The sequence below is a fragment of the Meles meles genome, chromosome 11, assembly GCF_922984935.1.
Source record: "Meles meles chromosome 11, mMelMel3.1 paternal haplotype, whole genome shotgun sequence".
Classification (NCBI taxonomy): domain Eukaryota; kingdom Metazoa; phylum Chordata; class Mammalia; order Carnivora; family Mustelidae; genus Meles; species Meles meles.
The window spans coordinates 55,945,505-55,971,141 of record NC_060076.1 but is presented as its reverse complement, the minus strand read 5'-3'; the positions used below and the strand labels follow the sequence as shown (position 1 = coordinate 55,971,141).

The 25,637-nt window shown below is 36.4% G+C and overlaps 1 protein-coding gene across 9 annotated transcripts in view; it reads right to left on the bottom strand.

Moving 5' to 3' along the window:
* Nucleotides 1-25,637, bottom strand: part of MPDZ (multiple PDZ domain crumbs cell polarity complex component) — a 166,396-nt gene that overhangs the window by 125,755 nt on the left and 15,004 nt on the right. For 8 of the 9 annotated variants that reach the window (XM_046022442.1, XM_046022448.1, XM_046022450.1 and 5 more), the window contains 2 exons: nt 14,178-14,258; nt 11,402-11,568 (listed from right to left, as the gene is read on the bottom strand). In XM_046022442.1, the coding sequence (XP_045878398.1) occupies nt 11,402-11,568; nt 14,178-14,193 (183 nt within the window). In that variant the 5' untranslated portion in view covers nt 14,194-14,258. Of the gene's footprint in view, nt 1-11,401; nt 11,569-14,177; nt 14,259-20,125; nt 20,145-25,637 lie in introns of those variants that run through there. The other variant, XM_046022447.1, reaches the window with a different exon arrangement.

Here is a 25,637-nt window from a genome sequence, read left to right as displayed (position 1 = left end):
GACTCGGGGTGCCTGGGTGGCTCAGTGAGTTAAGTCTCTGCCTTCAGCTCAGGCATGATCCCAGGGTGCTGGGATGAAGTCCAGTGTGGGGCTCCCTGCTCAGCAGGGAGTCTGCTTCTCCCTCTCTCTCTGCCTGCCTCTCTGCCTACTTGTGATCTCTCTCCTTCTGTCAAATAAATAAAATCTTAAAAAAAAAAAGATTTCCATTAAAAAAAAAGAGCACCCAAGACTCTTCTTGCCTTCTCCCTTTTGATATTTAGAGAGGCATATATAAATGCTCTATATCAATAATCTACCTAAAGCAATGTCTATTGTTATAGACTATTAAATGACAAGATCAAGTGCAAAACTGCGAAGTCTATACAACATAAGTGATGTCATCAAGTTAAATGAATGGCCACATGGCAGGTTATGCTATTTTAGAATGTTCTAGTCTTCATTCAGAGTTGCATCTATGAAAATTTTATTTATTCTTAAAATTACATCATAATTACAATCAATACACAATGCACAAAAATGTCAGGCTCAGTCAGCATAATGCAGAGTATTCCATTTTTATTTTATAAACTAATTTTTAAAGGTCTAAATTTCACTAAAATCTATAGGAACACTCGTAGTTGAAAATATTCAAATCCCCCCCCAATTTCCTAAAATGTATATGAATACTTGAGTAAAGATTGCAAAATAACCTGAACTTAAAACAACCACAGTTTTGTTTTAAATTTTTGTCATTATTGTCATAAAATAAATTTTAAGTTTACCATTAAAAAAAAGTTCTACAATGAAGTAAGATATTACAGGATTCTTTAACCTATCTCCTGAGTTCCTGAAATTCCAATTAAAGTCCACTAATTTCAAAAGCAATGGTTTCTTTTTCATACTTGTTTGATCTTTTTTGATAGTACTTTCCTTTTATTGTTATTAGGGGAGAGGTGTTTGTGATAGGCTGAAAAAAAAGGTGCGACATTTATCAACTCTTCTCATCAAGAGCAACAGTCCATTGCTTAAGTCACTTTAAAAAGTTCTTGATGGAGGGGGCGCATGGGTGTCTCAGTTGGTTAAGCAGCTGCCTTTGGCTCAGGTCACGATCCTCTGGGGTCTTAGGATCAAGTCCCCCATGGGGGGGGGGGGTGTCACTGCTCAGCAGGGAGTCTGCTTGCCCTTCTGCCTCTCCCCACTCAGTCCCACCCATCCCCCTCCTCCTTGGCCCTATCCCTCCTCCTGCCTTGTGCTCTCTTGCTTGTGCTGTCTTTGTTTCTGTGCTCTCTCTCTCTCAAATAAAATCTTAAAAAAAAAAAAAAAGTTCTTGATGAAGTAGTTAAAATTAGTTTTATTCAATCTTGACTCTTATGTATAAATCTTTTTAATATTCTGTGATTCAAAATGAAAAGTGAACATAACACAGTTCTGCTGTATAAAAAATACAACTCTGTCTGGGGTACCTTGGGTGACTCAGTTGGTTGAGCGTGTCTGCCTTCTGCTCTGCTCATGGCCTCGGGGTCCTGGGATCGAGCCCTGTGCCTGGCTCCCTGCTCAGTGAGGGGCTTGCTTCTCCCTCTCTCTCTGCCTATTGCTCCCCCTGCTTGTGCCCCCTCTCTTTGACAAATAAATAAACAGACTCTTTTAAAAAAGAAAAAAAATAACAACTCTCATCTAGAGGAAAGCATTATTTTTTGAGTTGCAAGCCGAACTAGCTATTTGTCTCATGAGCACATTACTTGAAAAAAACAAATGAAAGTTTAAAAAAAGGTACAAACTTGGTATAAGGCAGACAATTTCTCAAAAATAAACAAAGTCTTTCACTTCAAGGAAAACAACTGACAGTAATTGTTGCCAATAGTAAAATTTGAGGTTTCAAGTGAAAATTAGAACTTTGGAAAACTTGTTATGTGCCAGCCTGAGCTTGACACCTTTCCATAATTTAAAGACTATTGATAATACCAGAAGCAATGGTTAGCAAGTATAAATTTTTGATATTATATAATGTAATGTGAAACATAATTTTCCTGTTTTTTCAAATTTTCCAAATGACCAATTTATTATAAAATTACGCATGGTTGAAAAAAATATTGAAAGCATAAGACAGATTTTTATTATAATAGAGTACAAAATGTTCACTGATTTGGTTTCTGATTCCGCCATATAACTAAACTTTAAGAAACCACCAACAGGGGCGCCTGGATGGCTCAATCAGTTGAGCATCTGACTCTTGGTTATGGACTCAAGTCATGATCTCAGGGTCATGGGATGGAGCCCTGCATTGAGCTCCATTTGGGCTCCATGCTCAGTGGAGACCCTGCCTGAGCTTCTCTCTCTGCCCATATCCCTACCCCCACGTGCCTGCTTATACACATGTGCTCTTTCTCTTAAATAAGTAAATCTTTAAAAAAAGAAAATACCAATAGTTCTGGTGCACTATCAAAGAAGAGTATCCACAAAAAAGGCTATCCTCCCTCCTTTGCCAGCATGACATGTTCTCCATATCCACCAACTAAAACAGCAAATCCAAACAAATCAAATGCAGAAGCAGATATGAGAATCCAGTCTTCTATGAAACAATATTAAAAAGATGTGAAAAAAGGTAAAACAATGCCATTCTTCTAATTTTTAAAGCAACAGATTACTGCTATTTTCAAGTCAATTAATAAATATTTAAAATACTTCTCAACTTTAATTTCTAACCCGATAAATACCAATGTATAAAATCACATAAATGAAAGCCCTTTGGTGTCGTTAGTAATTTTTAAGAGTGTAATGGGGGTCTTGAAATCAAAATGTTTGAGATCTGCTGCCTTAGAATATTAAATCTCAACAGGAGGAGAAAGTACCAAGAAGAGAATCAATACTGAACGCTTGGTAAGCTCCCCGCCTATGTCTTAGAGTTTTTAGATCCATGTTATTTAGTTTCCATATTACAACTAATGGAGGGGCAAAAAGAGGTTCAGTGAAGTTAAGTGTGTATATATATATATATATATATGTATATACTCATTCTAAGAAATAAACTCTTGTTTAAAGTCATCTACTGATAAATATCAATGCCACAATACACATCTGGGCTGTGTCTGTCTCCAAATCCTATCACACCATGCTGCCAGCATCTGAGATCCGCACAACAAAGACCTCAAATCACCAGGATATCCTTCAGTCATATTCATTATGCTGTTTACAAGGACAGTGAAACAAAAATGACAGAGCCCTGGGGTCTGAAGTCAGCCAGCCTACATTTAAACACGAGCTCCAGCATATAACCTCCCAGTACCTCCATTTCCCTATCCATAAAAAAGGAAAATAACATTATCTAGTACATCTATCTCCTACCAGCTACCACTTTAGAGTACTGTTGCAGTGATGAAACCAGGACTTACAACAGCTCCTGGCACACAGTAAGCATTTCATACATGGTAATCACTATGATGATGATGATGATGAGTGGTGCCTCCTTCCAGTATGGTTACCAGGAAAAACACAAGGTCTTCCAAGTAACTTCAGTTATTTAGCTAATTTATTTATACTAAAAATTATTTCTCTGGCAAGAAAAGATAATTACTGATGCACAACAGTTCTGAATTTCATGAATACTTACATATCTCTTAATTAAGCAATCATTTATTGGACTTAAGTAAAATATCATATTAGGTACAAAGTAGTCAAAGATGAATATGACATGATTTTATCCCAAAATTAGTAAATGGTTTTCAAACAAATATGAAAAGCACTTAATTCTAAAACTCCTTTTTACGCTGGGTAAGAACAAAGGGCATGTGGAACACCTCATATACATCAGGGTCTAGGCATGTGTGCTGATGTGTACTTGCAGAACGTCTTTTCTTTATCTAAACCTCAACACTTCTGTGCTTTCTTAGCAAAACTTCCAAGGGAAAAAAATTAAAGAACGTAGATTGACCAAAAGTAATATTGTTATCAAAGTATGCTGAATCTATCTTCATCAAAGGGGTGCAAGTATTCAAATTAAGTAAATCAATATACCTTAAATGCCAAGACAAAAAGAAATTTAGAAACTGAAAACCTAGGGGCAACTGGGGTGGTTCAGTTGGTTAAGCATCTGACTTCAGCTTCAATCATGGTCTCAGGGTCCTGGGACTGAGCAGTGCATGGCTGGGGGAGGGGGGCGGGTGGCAGGTCTGAACTCAGCAAGGAGTCTCCTTGTCCCTTTTCCTCTGCCCCTCCCCCCAACTTGCAGGCACACTCTGCCTCAAATAAACAAAATCTTTTAAAAAGAGAGAGAAATTGGAAACTTAGATGAACAACATGTTAGAATGTTTGTAGTGTAGTGTAGAAAGTTTGTAGGAGACAAATAAAACTGATTCACAGTTCACAGTCTGCTTAGAGAAAAATAAAACCAAACCCTACAGACAAGTTTAAATACACAGAAGTAGGCACATAAAGACTGATGGTACTTTGTCACACTGTCTCTGCTTCCACTATTATCCTACTCAGTTCACATCTACTGTAAAAGCCAGCATAATTAGTTAAAAAGCAGAATGAAAGTTCTGGTTTATATTGAAAAGGTCCTCTAGTTAAAATATGGGGGAGAATTTAAGAGAAATGGCAAATCTTAATGATTCTGAATTTACTAAACATTAAGCGCATAATAAGGAACACTAATAACTATTTTCCCAACCTACTTGTTCCTTTACAGCAAGAGAACTAAGGGTTTAAAAATAGCGTATGACAGGGACGCCTGGGTGGCTCAGTGGATTAAGCCGCTGCCTTCAGCTCAGGTCATGATCTCAGGGTCCTGGGATCGAGCCCCGCATCGGGCTCGGGCTCTCTGCTCCGCAGGGAGCCTGCTTCCTCCTCTCTCTGCCTGCCTCTCTGCCTACTTCTGCTCTCTCTCTCTCTGTCAAATAAATAAATAAATAAATAAATAGAAAAGTAGCGTATGACAAACATACATTCTTCTAAATCTACCAATGAATAATTGTGCGATCCAGATTAAGTTACACAACGTCTCTCAGCCTCAATTTCTTCTTGGATAAAATGAGGATCATGCACACTTCATGTAGGTGATGGACTAGTTAAATGAGACAATATCCACAGAACATGAGATCTCCCTATAGGCCATGTTGGTTATTCTTGTCATAGAGCTTCAGATGTAAATCAACCTCTATTGTTCTTAAATTCTCAGGTTAAAAACCTCATTTAGGTTATACCCAGTAAATTTCACATTCTTCCCTCTTCTCCAAAGACCATTTAACTTTGTCACAAAAACACCATACAATTAGCACCATTTGCTGTTTTAGACACACATGCATACCCAATAGCAAGATGGTGCTGCATTTTAATCCAGCACTGTATAAAAAGCTTGAAGCCTTCTTGCCCAGGATAAAACAAGAATTTTAGTCCCTCAAAGGCTCTATATTTACAAACTTTTGGTTAAAGGAACAAACATTTAAAAGCTGTTATTGTACCAAAAATAAAGTATTTGAAATTCCTACAGTAAATAAACTCTATGGTAAATGTAAAAACATAAGAATCACTCCTTCTCTTTTAACTTCTCCTAGATAATGTATATTAAAGTCTCAAAAAACAGACACTTTCCTGTTAGGCAGTTGCAATGCTCTATCATAAAAGTAAAACCATTTTGAGGGTAAGAAAATATTTTTTCATTTTCACAAGCAACATCAACTTGGATGAATTCCATTCCCGTTTTAGATAATTCCTGTTAATGGGGTCAAGGCATGTTTTCTTTCTCTCTGTACTTCTTCCCCCCACACCACCAAGTCATAGTTTAAGCCAGGCATCCTTGGGAGACAGCATGGCTACTGATGAATCTTCTCCATTTTAGTCTCCAATTAGAAACCATAGAGAGAAGGGTGATTTTTCTGCCATTTATATAAGTAATAAAGCTGAGGAAACACGGGCATTTCTGCTCCCTACTACGAATCTACAAAACCATATCCTTCCAATTACCAAAGTCAGAACAGAGCAACAAAATGCCCAGTTATGAAAATTCTCATCTTTCCATGAATCTAAAAAAATATAACTGTAAAAAATTACCAGTGATGATGATGCCACTGCTTAAAAGCAACAAACCTCAACAGTTTGGTCATGAACCTGATTTAGCAGCTTTATAAATGAGTATCCATGGAACAGTAACTCTCCAGGCATGCCCTGTGAAAATGTGAAATATGCAATTGACTACTTATTTCTCCAGGCTTTCTGAAGGCTGTTCCTCTTTTAAGACAGAGCATCAGAAAAACATACATGGTGTACAGTACACTTGAGCAGAAAAGCCATTACTAAAATTGTAATTAGGATGTGATGCTATATTCTTAGTATGCACTCTCAGTATACCTCACTCTTAGAAAGATGGAAGAAGCATTTCTTTGAAGAACAATTTATGTATTTCATGATTATAATTAAAGGTCTTATCTATCAAAATATCAGTAAAACCTTCACCTTAATTGTGTTAGGCAGTTTTACTGTAATTTTTTAAATGTGGAGAAAAAAATAAATGATTGTTAAATATTATATTTAATAGATGATACAATTTTCAATTTTTGTAATTTTTTAAATGTGGAGAAAAAATAAATGATTGTTAAATATTATATTTAATAGATGATACAAATTTCAATTTTCAATTTGAAACAATAATGTTTGATACAGAATGCTGAATGCAAAAGAGGAATGATGAAAAACATATACACAACTACCCCTCTGCAAAGAAAACCCAAAACTCTACCTTAATAAATCCTTCATAATCTGGCTCCCACATTTCCTCCCTTGCAGAATCCACACACAGGTTGTTGCCCTGATAACACAGATCTGTAGATGACTCTCTCAGCACCACATACATTATAAACCCAATAATTCTTTGTTTTAGGAGGTTGGGCTATGCACCGAGGGATATTTAGCAATATCCCTGATGTCTATTCATTTCCATGCCAGTAGCATGGCCCCTACCACCCCAAGTTACAACAGTCAAAAATGTCTCCACACACTGTTATATGCCCCAATCACCTTCACTTGAGAACTCTACCCGCAAACACTGTTTCCTCGACCTGAAATAATTTTCCCAATCACTGCAAAGAAGTCCTACTCATTTTTTAAGACCCATCTTCTATGTTCCCTCCAATGTAAAGTTTTCTTGTAATCAAAGTTCATAATTCCTTATAGCACTCACTTTCTTATCTAGGTACGTAAAACAAATGTATGTTCTTTCCTCCTCTAGATAATGAGAATTTCTTATTTATTCATAGTATTTTTACTGACTTTATTAATAAATGATTATAAGCCTTCTAAAAAAGCACCCATGAGAAGACCCTCCCATTGCCAAGGAAAATTTGGCTCACTGAATGATGTCTCACACTGACAATATACAACCCTCCAGTGCACTCTGTCTCTCTCTCCGTGTGTCTATGTGTGTGCATATTTATATTTATATTTATATGTACTTATATTTATATAACTGTTGTTGTCTTTGTTCCTGAGGAGTGGAAATTAAATGAGAATACTCAACTTTAGTAATCGAAGGTCCTTGGAACATCCAGTTCTCTGATATTTTTATTTGGTCTTCGTTTAGCTCTACCTTTGTAGCTCTACCATTAGTTCATACATTTTGCCATCAGAAGTTGTTCCAAATTCTTTTGGAAATGTGAACAGGTAAAACTTAAAAGCATAGAAATATAAGACAAAAATTTTATACAATGAACACTGTATTTCAAAATTAAAAAGGAGGATCCACTTAATATAATCAACACTGAACAATAATTTCCAACCTGATTTCTACGTTAAGTCAACATCTCTCCAATTATTTCAAGAAATGTCACAAAATTTCCAAAGAAAAACTTAGAAAAAAATCTGGCTTAAATTTGTATACATTATGCATTTGGATAATATGCATATAAGCCAACTTTTCTGAGAAAAGAGTGAATGAACAAGGAACATGGAAGTATTGAACAACAAGAACAGCCACAAAATAATAGAATAGCATACCCCAAAAAGGCCAGAAATCACAGACATGGAAAAACCTCCAGAATATGCTGAGGCCTGAGGCTCATTTCCCGTATCAGCAGCATTTGTAACCTGAATTATATACATTATTTCCTCAATCTTAGAATTGGTCTCAGTCGCCATAGCTTTAAAAAAGAATCTCTGCAATGTCAATTTCTAAGTATTAATCTTAAATTTTTACCAAAATTAGTGATTTTAATTCACAGTCTTCCTACTCATGATAAAAAGACATTTAATTTAATGTCTATGGTCAATGCATAAGGCAAGGCAATTAATTAATCAGAAAAGTCGTATCCACCTCTACTGGACTGGAGAAACATTACAGAATAAATATGCAAATCCAATATCCTCATGGCTGACAAGTTTCTATTATTGAACTGCTAACGTGTTTATTTCCCCCACAATAGCTGGATTTCTGTCATGAATACGCATTGAGCCCTGCAGTTATTAGCTGTGATGACTAGGTGACAGTGAGGACACTACTTGAGAATTTGCATCTGACAGATCATTGACACACAGTCACAGTTCTTTTTTTTCCTCCTCTTCGCTTAAACAGGAATCATGCAATAGGAAAGGAACTGGAGCTATTAGAGATTATTCAGGTTTAATAGCACACATCCTTTTAGCTGGCGGTTAGAACAATACACAATGTGGCAGAATTAAACAGAGGCATCAATTATGCTCTCAGACCTGTTAATATTTTTGACAATATTTAAATAGCACATCCCTTCAGGGCATGGCTTTTTTGCCCTCTCAGTTACACACCTGTCAAATGTTTAATTTGCCAAAGGGAAACAGTTTGATTTCTAAGGGCAGTCTTAATACTGAAGAAGCAAATTGGAAAAATTACGCATTACTGAAAGGAATATAATGAGAAGGATCTGAGGGGGAAAAATAGTCAGCTTAATTCAACATGGTATGTCAGCATCTGTCATTAATGCAACAATATGATCACGTTCTCCAATATGCTGTATTTACCTCAGGCTTTTCAATTATTTACTCCTTTCACTTTATAAAATGCAGAAGGATGATGATGAAGTTGGAGGAGTTAAAGTTTTTGGTAATACTAAAAAAGACGGAGACACTAACTTGCACCCATGGTGCATATAAAATTACACAACTGGAAACATAACTCAGGTAAAAGATAAACAGAAGCTAGCCACTGGTCAGACTGGTGTACCTACTGGTTTAAAAGCACAAAAAAATTTTATGCCTAGATTCACTAATTAAATATTAAATTATAAATATTAACAAATTAACAGGTAGTAAACTACACAGAAAATCTAATCCTAACACTATAGGTCTATAATATTTATGTTTAAACTTTAAAACAGAAAATAATACAAGGTTTTGAAAGGTAGTCTAGTCATATAGGAAAAAGATGGTTCGGTAAACAAAGAAAATTGCATCAATAAAATGAAGACTAAAGTGAAGAGTCATAGAAACTATGAGAGATGTGGATGGTTTCCACCAGAATTGAACTCCTGACCTCTAGGGACCAAGTTTCTACCCTCAGGAAAAAAAGAAAAAGAAGATGTGAGTCAGGCTGCAGAACCACAAAAGGGGAAAGACTGTGCCTTGGGAGGAAAGAAAACCGTGGTCCAGTTCTGGCTCTGCCCTTTTTACAAACAAATCACTCAAAGTCACTAAGGATTTGTAATAAGCAGGGTGCAAGCCAGCTGGTTTTCTTGGTCCCTTTCAGTATTTGAAGAGGTGACCAACTAGCCAAAAGTCCAAAGACATTTGAGACAAGCCTATAGAACGCCCAAACCTCACAATGTCCCGAGTCTTGAAATACATCAGCATCTCTCATCAATACTGCACTTGGTCGCAGACTACCTATCTTGATAACATTATGCTCAAGGGTTTCCAAGGAGATTTCAGCTGAATCACTTGGGACCCAAAGTTTTAGAGCCCATACCCTAATTCTATTTGGAAATGGTAAAACAAGGTCAACAACCAATAAACCTAGGTCTCCCTGCTTTCAGGGCTAGAAAGGATACTTCTAGTTCTCTCTTTAGTCGTATTTCCTAACACAGCAGTACTTTTTGTTTCAACTTTTCCTCCCATTCTAATCATATTTTCACATAATATAGTAAGGGGAGAAGACATCTGTTCGACTTCTTCACTCTCTGAAAAACCAGATAATCTTCCACATCATAATTACACTTCTACTCAGAACACTGATCCCTCCAAACTCTTGCCAATTCATTCTGAAAAGGAGTACCTAAAACCAATCTTTTCAATAACTTGCAAAAAAAAAACAAAAAAACAAACACAACTACATATAACAAAAACAACTCTTTTCTTAATTCATGATCACAATTTTTAAAATCATTAACTAATAATTCACTAGAGAAAAATATTTTTAAAAATTCTTGTTTGTTTTTTTGCATATCTTATTTTAGTATCTAGATTAAGAATTTATGTGACATTAAACAAATTCCTTCTCTATTGCTACTATTTGTTCTTTTTGCATTTGGCACATTTTTTTAATTGGAGCTATTCTTTCACTGAATTATAAAACTAGTCTTCAAATTTCATTTTTAACCTTTTAAGGCAGAATATTTGTTAGCAAGTCATCCATAGTGATTAAATTAATGCTGAAAACATTAGAATGAGAACTAACTTAGACTGAAGGCATAAATGAGATTGACTTCAAGCCTTATAAGGATAACAACAATTTCAAAAAACATTTTTTTTAAAAACCTGAGAAATGTGATTAAAATAAGAAAGTTCAAAGAACATCTAACTTGAGTGTTTGTTCTGTCATTGTAATGTTTCAATTTTAACATAAATGCTAGGAAATTTTAATGCTCTTTATTTTTTTACAGAAAAAAAAACTGTTACATTTAGAAGTTCTAATGTTTATCACCATCTGATGCTGTCATTGGAAGCAATTGCTACTTACACTCTTTTAAGAAGTGAGAATTGCAATTTCTCTAACTGATGACAATGTAATTATTTCTTTTACTGTCAAAATAGAGGTGATTTCCCTTCCTCACACACATGATTACACATGCAAATCCAGGCTTATCTGAAATCTTATAAGCGTGCTGAATGTCTGAATCCGAATGCACAAGATCACATGAACAATGAGCCTCAGTGGGATGGAAACCAAGTCCACAGCCATCTACCTTAAACTTATTTTTATTATCCCCTTGTCCTGTAGGGACACATACTTCAGCATCCACACAGCTTTCAACACAATGTCATATCATCTACAATACACAGCAACAACCATTACAAAAATAACTGGGGGTGGGGAGTCACAGTGAATCTGAATGTCTCATTTGGAGATTTAAATGACTTTATTAACTGTTCATTAACACATACAAAAATCAGCCTTCCAGAAAAACACAAGACTGTCACAAGATCTATGCCATGCTGTGAACACGGCTTTGGGAGAATCATGTCCTACCTGGTCTTTCAGCTGCTGTACAGAAGCCTGAAGGTTCAGAATCTGACTGAAGAGCGGGCTCTGCAAGACTGACTTGAGAAGGTTCAATCTGTCCTCATTGGCTCCATCTCCACGTTCTCGCAGCTTGGCTTGCAAGCGCTCTGCTGCCTGCAGGGCTCGGTTTTTGTCTAAACCAAAGAGCAGCATTGGTCACTAACAGGATTCAAAAGACACACATCAAACCCCGCTTACTAGAAATCCTAAAACTATTCCTTTAGAGAGCATAAAATTGACTCAGAGAAAACAGAACTGTAAAATGTCCCTAGAAATAGTCCCTCACACCTTGAAGTTTCTGGTTAGAGACTCTGTCTGAAAGCAGAGAACTGTTTATAGTGTACGCCACAAGCATCTCATTGTTGCTCCAATTCAGATGGAGTATATTTGAATTCCAACATCAGCTGTCAACTCTTTCATATAAACTACTGAAAACCAAACACTTCATGAACTTACAAATGCTGATACTTTCACTTTTTCAAAAACTTTATTTACATTTAAGAAAAATTAAACTATAACTGACTCACTAATAATCGGATATAGATGATGTCACTGATGGGTCATAACATCCAAAACACAACAATTTCGTATATTAAGGAACAAACATTCTACACTTGACAATTCACTTGAAAATATATAACAATATATAACCCTTCAAAAACACTTAATACTCTTTCCCCAAAATTAAATAGGATGCCCATATATGCATCAAACCAAAATAATTCAAATATTTATTGACCACCTTATATATCAGGCATTAAAATTGCAAAAGTAAGTATTTGAGTAAGTGTATCCCTAATAATCCTAGCATCTTACAAGCATGTTTCCACCAGATGGTGATTTTCTATGACAAATCACAGTTAAAAACCCCTCCTTAAAACTCTCTCTCACTTTCTCACAAGTGAACCCAAATTTGTTTTAAAGAAATGAAGACCATTCAAATATATGTTCTAACAGATTCATCATGGTAACAAGGGTATCTATTATTCATTTGCCATATTACAGTAACCAAAGGGTGGGAATTATCACCACAGACACCTCCTATAGAACCAAATGTGGGATGATGCAGAAATAGGGAAATTAAGGCATAAATTAATGTTGACCATGAGTTCACATACATACACAAATTTCAACAAACAGTATTTACTCATCTGCACAATTTTTAGTATTTATTTATTTATTTATTTATTTATATTTTTTTAGAGAGAAGCATGATTGGGGAGGGTCAGAGGGAAAGGGAGAGAGAGAAACTTGCACGTGTAATCATGTAATCTTAAACAGGCTCCAAGCCCAGCATGGAGCCCAATGCAAGGCTCCATCTCACTACCTGAGATCATAACCTGAGCTGAAATCAAGAGTTGGACGCTTAACTGACTGACCTATTGAGATGCCCAATCATAAGTACAATTTTAAAAGTAAATAATGATAAAGGCATAAGAATGTTATTCTGGGTCTTATTTGTATCTAGATTTGTATCTCAGTATACAAATTTGGTATTAATTTCCATGCCAATTCTTGGAAGGTGTGCACGTCAGTAATAACTTACAAAATAAAGATTGGAAAGTGACAATGTCAATAATTCTCTATTTCTCCTTCACTGTCCACTTTCTTATGAGGAACATTGCTTTGTGGACTAGTAGTAGTCTTTGTGACATGTGACTTTAGTATAAAATGGGGGATGAAGGTAACACACACTATGTACTTTCATCACTCGCATAGTACCATGAGCAAAAGTCAGAGTAATTATCCCCACGATCACAAAAACAGCTCCTTCTCCTTTTCCTTCCACCTATTCTCCTCCTATTCCCCAAAGCATGCAGGTATCAAGCACCAGCCGCAATCATCAAGGCACCTAAGTGAAATCCAGACATCTTCCAATAGCCATACCCCAAAACTTCCCAGGAAAACACGAGGCATTAGGCCACCAGGAGAGGGATGGGTGTACATGATATGCCTGAAACTAGTTCTACAAACCAGCTTCTCTAAAACTAAAGAGCAGCGAAAGAAAGATTAACATGTGAATTTGGGTGTTTCAACCTATATTATCTCATGATAGAAATTAAACTGCCTTACGTCATCACTGAAGTTTGTCAGCCTGAATGATTATTATTGTTATAGCTCAATGGTCATCTTAAAAGCAAAGCTCAGTAGGATTTCAACTGCCAGGGGCGCCTGGATGGCTCCGTGGGTTAAAGCCTCTGCCTTCTGCTCAGGTCATGATCCCAGCAGCAGACAGTGGGCTCTCTGCTCAGCAGGGAGCCTGCTTCCTCCTCTCTCTGCCTGCCTCTCTGCCTACTTGTGATCTCTGATCTCTGTCAAATAAACAAACAAAATCTTTAAAAAAAAAAAAAAAAAAAAGGATTTTAACTGTCAGAAATATAGAAGCCAACGAGTTTCTTTCAGTATTAAAAATACTGTTAAGCTTTCTGGTGCTATCTACAAACACCATTAACCAGAAGTGGGTCCATAAATCAGAACAAGGTTTACATTAAATTTCATTAAACTCATAATTGGTAGAACATTTCATATGCCTTTATCTTCTGTTTACAAATGATTTGTTTTTATAGCACTTCAGATTAAATCATCCAAATATAAAAACACATTTTCCTGCTATAATGCTAGTGGATAAAAACTTCAAAAAACCAAGTTACTAGATAAAATCCTGCTATGTAGAAAAACCATTTCAAAGATCCTAATGGAAAAAGTTCTGGTTCTTAAAAAAATAAGAAGGAATAGGTCTTACCTATAGTTTCTAACATTTTTTTTTTCCCAAAGGTCAGTGTTCTTCTCTGCAATGATTTTAAACAGCAACTAAAACAGAACTCTGGGGAGAAAAGAAATAAAATGGAATGTTTATATTTTATCACAACATTAAAACTACATAAAAAGTACTTGATGCTACCACAATTCCTTTGGCCATTAAAATCTTGTTGATTAACTTAAAATAGCTTTATAGGCAAAGAAAAAAAAAGTAATCATTTTAGGATTTACTCAAAATTATTCAAAGGTAATACTAGCATAGTAAGGTAAAAGGCATACAATGTGTTTTAAATAAGATGGCAGAATACCCAAAATATTTAAGAACTTCTCAACACAGATTACTATCATCTTAGATTCACTTACAGATTCTCACTCACAGAATAAGGAACTTATTTGACTCTGCATGAGAAATTGGGTGGGCAAAAACATTAAAACATAAAAAGCAGAAGATGTAACCCTGCCTTTGATTGCTCATAGTCCTAACTGGGGACACTATACACACACCAATTAGAAATAAACTATGACACTCATGCAGTATGTGAACCAATGGGAACTACTAATACATTAAATCATGGGTGAAAAACTGAATAAAAGAAAGCATAATGTTAAATGGAGGAAGGGTTTTTCAAAGGTTTTCAAAATACCCTCCTCACCATAATATTCTCTTCTCCCTCATTCAAAATAAACTTTGTCAACTCCTTCAACTCAGACTCCTCTTTCTCTGACAATACTAATCCAGACTCTTTAAAGTACCAGCTACAGATTCCCAATGGCTATGTCCAAATCACTAACCATACCTCATCTTTGCTGTCCAACAATTTGTACGTCCTTTCCCTAGTCACACCGAACCTCTGCCTCGTAGAATAACCTCAGTCACTCCTTCAATGGAGAAAAAAGGTCTACAACCCATTTTCCTCACTTTTGGAAGATGAAATAGGATTTGTCTGAGAAGGAACAAGTTGCCCTTGTTCTTTAACAGAAAATGCATCTGGGACAAAAGGAAGTCCGTGATGTATATGAGCAGATGCATAGACCATCTATCAATGCCTGTGATTAGCTCTGTGTAATAACAGAGAACAGTTCTTACTGACTTTCCTTATCCCGATTTAGAATACACTATTTAAAACATCAACTCCATTGGAAACAGTCAAACAGCTCTGCTACTGACACTTGCTTTCCCTGGTGTCAAGAAAAGAGGGCAACAGCTCTAACTTGGAATTGAAATCTAAATAACAGTGTAGGAATCTTAGTTTCCTAGGAAACTTAATCATTGGGTATACTGCAATAAACGAGATAAAGTATAAAAATTTCCAGCTCGTAGTATAACTCACACTGGAAAATACATATTCAGGATTAATGCTGAGCCCATAGAGATGAGCATTTCAATGTCAGGCGTTGTGTGGTTTCATGGCGGAAAATACAGGGAGATCTTTAAAATAAACTGGTCATATTTTTATTCTTATTGCCATAGGATACTTCATAAGATAGCATACTATTAGGTCTCCCCCCTCTCAAAAACTTACTAACTCCTGACAGTTAACAAATCAAAGAAAGGATACCCAATAAAAGGAAGTTCAATAACTGATACATGCCTAGGAGGAAGAATGCTGGCAACAGAAGAGCAAGACGGAGGGAGTGTGATCACCTGGGGGAACGTTTCCGCTGGCCCCCTTACGAGCTGCAATGCCCTGTGAAGTCACCGTCTCTCTCTCCAGAACTAGAAAACTCTAATCACAAATGAATGATACTCAAAGTTTGAGAAGAGTAAAACTATACACATCAGTACTGGCTAGGCACAATAAAAGTCAGCTCTATCTTCCTCCCCTTTTGAAAAATTAACTTGGAAAGACAAACAGTATTCATGACCTGGAGGCAAGCAGTATTCATGACCTGGAGGGGGAGGTAGCCCACTGATTTAGAAACCCACTGATTTACGAGGAGTCTGCAGACAAAGTACAGAGTAAGCAGTTCCCCACTAAGAAAAACACTGTCATCCCAAAGTTCATCTACAAGTCTGTTATGTGAAAAGAGAATTACTTTTCTTTTCCCCCAGAGAATCCCTTATCATAGAGGTTTTGTTTTTGTTTGTTTGTTTTGTTTTTTTTTTAAGTTCCATTCAACGGCAAGTCAGACATTCGGGCTCCCAGGGAGAGCTCCATTCCTCTGGATTTCAGAATTTAAAAAAAAAAGTTTCACAGTTTCTCATCTCTGTTCTGATGTCCGTAAAATAAAAGTGGTTTTTTAAAGTTTTCCCAGATTTTATAATTAGTAGCCATGACAAAGAGATAAGAGGTTAAAAACAACAACAAAAACCTGTTCCTTTCCATGCCCTATACCCCAGCCTAAGGATTCAGCTCTAACTACAAAGAAACTCATCTGTAACCACAGACATTTGATACTGAGAGAGAGTCCACAAGCATCGAACTGCATGAATTCTCCTTCTCGCCCCACCATCAACCTTCCCTCTTCAACCCCCTCAATACTGTGTGGAAACAGAAGGGTACCTGGGTGATAACTGTGGGTCATGGCCAATGGGTAAGATGTAAAGAAAATCCGATACATGTCTTAAAAATGCCAAGTTCTGGAGGCTGTTCTGGACAATTCAGAGTAGCTAGTGAAGATGATGAGTCAGAGGGACAGTAAAGAGAGGAAATGAGATGTGGACAGGTAACAACAACAATGCTGGGGCAGAAGCCAGGGTGGTAGCAAACATACACATCTTGGGCACTGCTTGAAACATATGTTATCCAACTAAGGCCTTTAATCTTTACACAAGCCACTTACTTTAGAAACAAGGAAACTGAGCACTGAAAGAGGAAGCAACTTGCTCAAGGTCATAGCACCAGTACATGATGGAGCCAGATGTGGACCCAGGCAGTTTGGCTCCAGAGCCAACTAACAATTTAACTTCTACAATATGCTGCCTCTCAACAGGAGGAAGATTCACCTTACTCTTCTCCTTCCTCTTGCCAAGTTTAAAACTGTGCTGAGTTTACACTTCACAAGGAGAAACCAGAGAAAGAAACAGACCAAAGTGCATGACGTCTGAAATGGACAGGTACAGACAACTTAACACAACCAACAATCCATACAAAGCTATCAACAATTCAGAACTAAGTATTTTAGAAACATGGGTAGGTTAAGATCAGTAATAGTCACCATTTATATAATGTTCATATGTTTAAATAAATGACTTTGAAATCCAAGATCTGAAGAAAAATCTCCAAGAAAAATAAGCCTTCTTATAGTAATATTCAAAGTACATTAAAAAAAAAAAGGCTGCAATATTTCAAGGTGCTAAAATCCCTCAACACAGTGGAAATAGGCATATTCAAATAGTATCAAAAAATCAGCTACTATACACCAGACCCATCTTGTTACTGCCCATGTAATTCCGCCTTAGACACATACTATATGGGTATAACTGAAGCTGTTAGAGTAGCCATGACACTCAGAACTACAGGACGTGCACCGTAAGGGGCTCAGGGACCTCAGTGCCTACGAAGCACTACAATGCCGGACAAGGACAGGCTGCGCATGACATCCTGGTACCAGGGACCCTGACCTGCATGCTCTTCACGTTATCCTCCACTGACTCGTCTACCTTCCTGAGAGGGCAATAGTGGAAGGGAGAGACTCGGGTCTTACTCAAGGTCACACAGCTAGTAAGCAGAGAACATAAGAGTTGAATCCAACTCTGCCTGAATTCAAAGCCCACACTCAATCACACACATTTTCCATATTGTACCGCCAAAATCATATAGTGGACATACACTGTCAGATTAAAAAAGAAAAAAAAAGACTGTGTAAGACAATGTGTTTAGTTGTTAGTATCTGTATAAAACGGAAGGGAAATGTGTGTGTAAATGAATTAGTATGTACATTTGTAAAAGAACAGACTGTAAGTTTTCCAAAGACAGTAATAGTGGGATGTGGGGGGCTATGGGGCACTAAGAGAAACTTATTCTGCACTGTATTTCTTTTGGGGGTTTTTTTTGCCTTTTTTTTACTTTCTTAGATTTTATTTATTTATTTATTTATTTATGTGTGTATGTATTTATTTATCTGACAGAGGGAGAGAGAGAGCACCAAGTATGAGGAATGGCAAACAGAGGGAGAGGGAGAAGCAGGCTCCTCATGTGGGGCTCAATCCCAGCATCCTGAGATCATGACATGAGCCAAAGGCTAACACTTAACTGACTGACCTACCCAGGTGCCCCATCTTTTTTTTTTTTTAATTTTGTATCAATATAACATTGCCATAGAAGCAAATAGAAATACAGGAAACAGGAATACTTAGCAAACAGAAATACAGGAATTTTCTATTAGCAAATAGAAAACAGGAAATACAGGAAACTTAGCAAATAAAAATACAGGAAAATGAATTAATTTTTTAATATAAGCATATCTTGTACAATTCTTGGGACATACTTGTAACTGAACACTAATTTGCTGATTATCTGAATTTCAAATTCAACCAGGCATCCATTATTTTATATGGCAACTCTACTTATGTATATATATTACCTTAGGGAAAAAAATCAAATTTTAAAAAGCACTTAAGGCCTTTTTGCTTCTTGCAGGGCATTAACATTAATGTCATTAATAATGACAGAGTTGCCATGTCCTTTACAAATCTCTAAAGATTTTAGCTGTGATCAAATGACTGTCCCACAACTAGGTGATAATTGCAGTTTCAGGAGGGGATAAAAATCAAGTCAAATTTGGTTTTATTTAGAAACAGGAACTGATTAATTGACTAATCGTACTTTTCAACAAGTTGTACTGGTAATGTGTGGGCACAGATTGTAAGTAGTAAAGAATCAGTGCTTCAAACATAAAACAGATCATTCTGTCCGATGCAGATTATATGGCAACTAGCAAGTGAAAATATGTTTTCTGCTAAAAATAACCCAGAAAGAGAAACTGTCCCAAATGCATAAAATTTTCTAGTTATCTTAAACAATTCTAACTGTAAAAGAGGTACAAGTTTAGTTTTTGTGGGTTTTTTTTTAGTTTTTATTTTAATTCCAGTTAACGTACAGTGTTACATTAGTTTCAGGTGTACAATCTAGTGATTCCACAATTCCACACATCACCCAGGCCAAGGGCACTCCTTAATTGCCACCATCTACTTAACCCATCCCTCACCTCTACCTCTCTGTGAACCATTAGTTCATTCTCTATAATTAAGAGTGTGTTCCTTGATTTGTCTTTTTTTCCCTTTTGCTCATTTTTTCTGTTTCTTAAATTCCACATGAGTGAAATCATAGATATTTATTTCTCTATGACTTATCTCACTTAGCATTACACTCTCTAGCTCCACCCATGTCATTGCAAATGGCAAGACTTCATTCTGTTTTATGGATGAAAAATAATCCATTGTATATAGATACCATATCTTCTTTATCCATTCATCAATCCACAGACACTTGTGCTGTTTCCATACCTTGGCGACTATAAACAATGCTATTAAAAACAGCTGGGTGGATGTATCCCTTTAGAATCAGTGTTGTTTTGTTTTTGTTTTTTATTCTTTGGGTAAATACCCACTACTGCCATTGTTGGATCATAAAGTTGTTCTATTTTTGACTTTTTGAGGAGGCTCCATACTGTTTTCCGAAGTGGTTGCCCAGTTTGCATTCCCACCAATCACACACAAGTGTTTTCTCCACCTCATCACCAACACTTGTTATTTCTTGTGCTGTTGATTTGAGCCATTCTGACAGGTGTGAGATGGTATCTCATTGTAGTTTTGATCTGCATTTCCCTGATGGTGAGGGATGATGAACATCTTTTCATGTATCTTTTGGGCATCTGGATGTTTTCTTCAAAGAAATGTCTGTTCGTGTGCTCTGCCCATTTTTAGTTGGATTATTTGGTTTTTGGGTACTGAGTTTTATAAGTTCTTTATATATTTTGGATACTAACCCTTTACAGATATGTCATTTGCAAATGTCTTCTCCCATTCCATAGGTTGCCTTTTTATTTGTTGACTGTTTCCTTCATTGTGCAGAAGCTTTTTATTTTGTTGAAACCCCAATAGTTTTCTTTTGCTTTTGTTTTCCTTGCCTCAAGAGAGATCCAGAAAAAAGTTGCTATGGCCAAAAAGAGGTACACTTTTATTAAGCGAGTTTGCTGCAGTGCTTTATGGCTGGTCGTCACTCAGCATCCATTTATTGCATTTTTTTAAGACTTTATTTATTTGACAGAGTGAGAGAGAGCATGAGCAGGTGGAGCAGCAAGCAGAAGGAGAGGGAGAAGCAGGCTCCCTGCTGAGCAGAGAGCCCAATGCAGGGCTAGATCTCAGGACCCCAGGATCATGACCTGAGCCAAAGGCAGACATGTAACTGAGTCACCCAAGTGCCCCTATTTATTGCATTTAAATTTAGCATTTGTCTCATTCACGGCTGCTATAGCACTACCCGAAGTTAGACAAATGCAAGGCTGTAGTTATTTGTCATAACGTAAATGGGCAATGAGAATAAAACTTACACTTCTAATCATAAGTCACATTTTAGGGAAATGTTCACTATCCACCAATGTTAGTGTACTCATCCAAAAGAAGCCAGTCCACCTCTTCTTAGTATCTGTTCTTTTGAACTTCTCCTTCATTTCTATAGGCTTGATCAAAAAGTATTCATGAACAAAATTTTTATTTTCAAGCTCATATTTATGAATCTTTCTGAATCCTTTCAACAATAATAGAATTTATTAATTCTTTTCTGTTCCCCAGAATGACAGAAAAGCAAGTATCAAATAAACTTACCTTTCCAACATACTCGAAATACCAACTGATAGTTTTGTCCTCCTTTTATAAAACAGAAAGATAAATTACCTGTCCAAAGTAAAAAATGCTAAGGGGGCCAGAGGGTGAGAAAAGAACTCAAATTTTGTTAGTTACTAATTCAGCAATACATGGGGCACCTACATGACTGGCATGTTGTTGGGTGGTGGAATTAGAAAAATGAAGAAACAGTCTGGGAATTCATGGGCCAAGGAAATAGAAGAAAAAAGCAAGTAAGTGGACACTTAAAAATACAAATGACAGAAGCAAGGCACCGAACTCAAATTAAAGAAAAAGGGAAAGCTTTCTGGGGGCAAAGACCCCTGCACAGTGTCCTAAAGAACAGGTCAGAGTCACAGCGGGAACGATGAGAGCTCCCCACGTGGAGGCAAAAACACACGGCTCCTTCTGAGCACTGCAGGTAGCTTCTCATTCCTGGTTTGGGGCAGGAGAAAAGAAAAGTTGGAAGTGATAAAGCTAGAGATGTGTTTACATGTTAAATTACTGAGGGCCCTGTATACCGTTCTTAAAGAGTTTAGACATTTAATTTTGAAGTTTATTTTGGTGTAGTGTGACATGGTCAAACTTTGTTTTAGAAACATCAGTCTGGTAATGGTGTGGAAGACCCATAAAAACAAGAGAAACTAGAAATAAGAAGGCCAGGTAAGAGGCATTTTCAAAAACATTGTATTTGGAGATAGGGCTTTTAGGATGTACTTAAGGTTGAATGAGGACATAAGGGAATGGTCCTCATCCAGTAGGATTGATGGTCATATAAGGAGAGAAACAACTATCTATCTTTCCCTTTCTCCCTCCCTCCTTCCACATGCGAGTACCAAAGAAAAGCCATGTAAGGCACAGTGAGAAAGTGACCATTGATAAGCCAGGAAGAGAGTTTTCATCAGAAACCAAACCCTGCTAGACCTTGATGTTGGACTTTCGAGCCTCTAAAACTATGAGAAATTAAATTTCTGTTGTTTAAGACACCCAATCTGCAGTATTGTATATAGTAGCCTAAACTAACTAATACAGACTTCAATCTTCCCACTGCCCTGCTCCAAAGAATATGCTACTATACACTAAAACTATGAGAAATTAAATTTCTGTTGTTTAAGACACCCAATCTGCAGTATTGTATATAGTAGCCTAAACTAACTAATACAGACTTCAATCTTCCCACTGCCCTGCTCCAAAGAATATGCTACTATACACTATGCTGTATCCTTCTTTCCAACCATAACCAGGAGAACAAGGGTTAGGCTCCTCACTCAAAGGAAGACAATCTAAGTGCTGACCAGAAAGCTAGAACGAGGCTAGACTCTGTCTCTTGGGAACTAAAGAAGAGAAACACTAGAGAATAAACCAAAGATAAGAGGAAGATAAGTAAAGGATGAAGGCTAAGATAAGGCACAAGCCTGATTTATGAGACTGCAGAACAAATCAGATGAGAGAGACAGAACACAGGTGATATTACAAGAGCAGCAGGTCTTCCTCTTGGGGAGATCCAACACAGCCAATGAGAGGTAAACAGAACAGAATAACTGGTCCCTAAGACACATAGTCACTGACATCCATTCTTACACTGAACTCCATTTTGGCAGAGATAATTTGTAGGAAGCTCTTTATTCCATTCTATCACAGCCTGCTTGGATATAGCACCACACTACCACAACCCACACAAACCAATCCCTTCAAGCATTCTGCTATAGAAATACCCTTGGCTCCTTTAACTATTTCATTTGGACACTCTACTTTGAATAAAGATCTGAGGCAGCTTACAGGCAAAGGTAAGTTTAATAAGGCCACTGAAATAATTAAGAACCTTACAGGAGGGATAGTTACATCAGAAAAACAAGGCATGGGGAAGCAGCTACTATGGCAGGTGAATAAAATACTATGAAGTATTCAGTTTCAATCAAAAGCCTAAGAAAAACCACTAGGTTCCAACCAAACAAAACAAATCTGTTACTGAAAAAGGAAGTGAAATCTAATTGACAAGGTTTCATTCTATCAGTGAAACCACAGTAACTTTGAAAAACATTTACAAATAATTAAAGTATTTCTAGCTAACAAATTACAGTCATAGGAGAATAGAAATACTTCCATTTCAAACTCCACTAGAAAAACAAGACAAATACACACACTAAAAATTTAAAGTAACACTTAAAAAAAAAAAAACACAGAAATGGAACCTATAGTTTATAAACTAGGAAAAAAGAAGCAATCTAAAAGAGTCTGGGAACAGAGAAAAAAAGAAAAAAGAAATCCAAACATCTGTAGTCACAATAAATATGAATGGGTTAGACTCACTTATTAAGAATAAATTTACAGTCCACATTTCAAAAATGCAGAGAGTGGCAGAATAGTTTGATATTGTTTACCTGTATTTTAAAATGTATATAAGATAACAATATATCCTTACATATAAATATATATACACTTATTTTCATCATATCCAACAATGAATTAAAAAGACACATTCTTGAAATCGATTACAGTAGTAGTTACTTTCAGACAGATGAAAATGGCAGTCTCAGATCAGAGAGGGATCTAAAGGGAGCTTAAGCTTTCTCCATTTTTTCTCAAGAAAAATGTAACTTTTAGAATGTTTTTAAAGTACATATGCAAAAAGTAAATGGGTTGAAATATTTATGGATAAAATGGTGAAATGTTTAAGATTTGCTTCTGGAAGAGGACAGAAACAACAGGACTGGCCATGAACAAAAGGCTATTAAAACTGAATGATGGATACATGAGGATTCTCTATAAAAATAATTTATTGTAATATGTACATTGTAAAATGTACATTTGAAATTTTTTCTAATAAAAATTAGAAAAATAATAGATGGCAGTAAACATGTGAAAATCTTAATGTCTAATTATGCAGGATAGAACTAGAGATGATTATTTCCTTCTTCATAATTCACAATGTTTTTGAAATCCTATCATTCTTCCTCAGGGGGAAAAAAAATTCACCTCAAACTACGAAGTTACTTGGAAAAAAAATTTGCCATTGATAAATGTTGCCAGAAAAATAATTGGTCCAGGCTAGATTACTTAATTGCAGCAAAAGGAAATGAAATATTATAAAAACATTTCTTCAAAAATTAGTATCTCGGGGCGCCTGGGTGGCTCAGTGGTTTAAGCTGCTGCCTTCGGCTCAGGTCATGATCTCAGGGTCCTGGGATCGAGTCCCGCATCGGGCTCTCTGCTTGGAGGGGAGCCTGCTTCCCTCTCACTCTCTCTGTCTGCCTCTCTGTCTACCTGTGATCTCTCTCTCTGTCAAATAAATAAATAAAATCTTTAAAAAAAAAATTAGTATCTCATAAGGAATTTTCATTTTTAAAATTTTCATTTTAAAAACAAAGCTTTATTCAGATTTCCTGATGGCTACTCAGCTGCTAGTTTCACCAAGCAGTTTTAGGTAAGGGCCTTAGAAGCAGAAGCCTATGGCTCTGAATTAGCCAATTCTGTGTGAGAGAGAGAACAGCAGGGCAGGAAGTGATAGATGACTATAGCTGTTCTACTTCTGAAAGTATATACAGTACAGACCAAAGTCCCCACATTTGGAAATGATGGATGAACCCAAGAAAGTACACATAAATATAAATGTTTCAATTAAGAGAAAATGTATTTATCTTTCATGCATACTCAAATGACAATTCAATATAATGAATAATCACATAATATATCTAACCTAATACTACAAATGGAGAAATGGCAAATTAATCCACAATTATGTAGACACATATAAATCAAATTCATTGCTCTGACCATAAATCCACATACTCTAAACAAGTTTTGGTGAAAATAATATCTCATTCCCTTGCATAGTAATTTCCTAATAGGGAAAAGAAACCTGCAGGAAAATACAGGGATACCTGGGAGACTCAGTTGGTTAAGTGTCTGGCTTCGGCTCAGGTCATGATCCCAGGGTCCTGGGATTGAACCCCGAGAACCTGCTTCTCCCTCTCCCTCTGTCTTCCACTCTGCCTACTTGTGCTCGCTTGCCCTCTCTCTCTGTCAAATAAAAATCTTCAAAGAAATTTTTTTAAAAAAGGAAAATACATAAAATACAGAAGTTGGAATATTATTGGTATACTTACACAATAATATATTTATACTAACAAACATGTTCATTGAACTTATTTTTGTATTGAAAGCTACTCCCTTTTATTTTCAAGACTGTTGGCCAAAGGTAAAGGGTTCACTGTCCTTTCAAAAAGTATACATGTTCTATCCCTAACTGCGGATTTCCTGAAGCACAGAGATACTTACTTTAAAAAGATGCTTACCTGATTCATAACCAGTTCCAGAATTACACACTTCAATTATATTTTGTGACACATTTGAGTTAATCTCTCCTATTTATTGCTCACACCCAGGTATGAAGTAAATGTTAGTGTTAAAAGGAACAACAAAAACCATGCAGCTCACAGACATGCTAAAGCTCACGGAGGTGTGGTTACATAACAAATCTAGTGTGTCTGGGATGAGAACGTTAGGCTGTTACCTATTACTCAACTGATTATCTGAAAGGCTGAACTTTCTTTTTAAATATTTTAGATAAATCAATTATGCTTAGTCTACTGTATTAAATTTATTTCCTTTCTCCTTACCCTCCCACATAATTCTTTAAAAAAAAAAAACCAACAC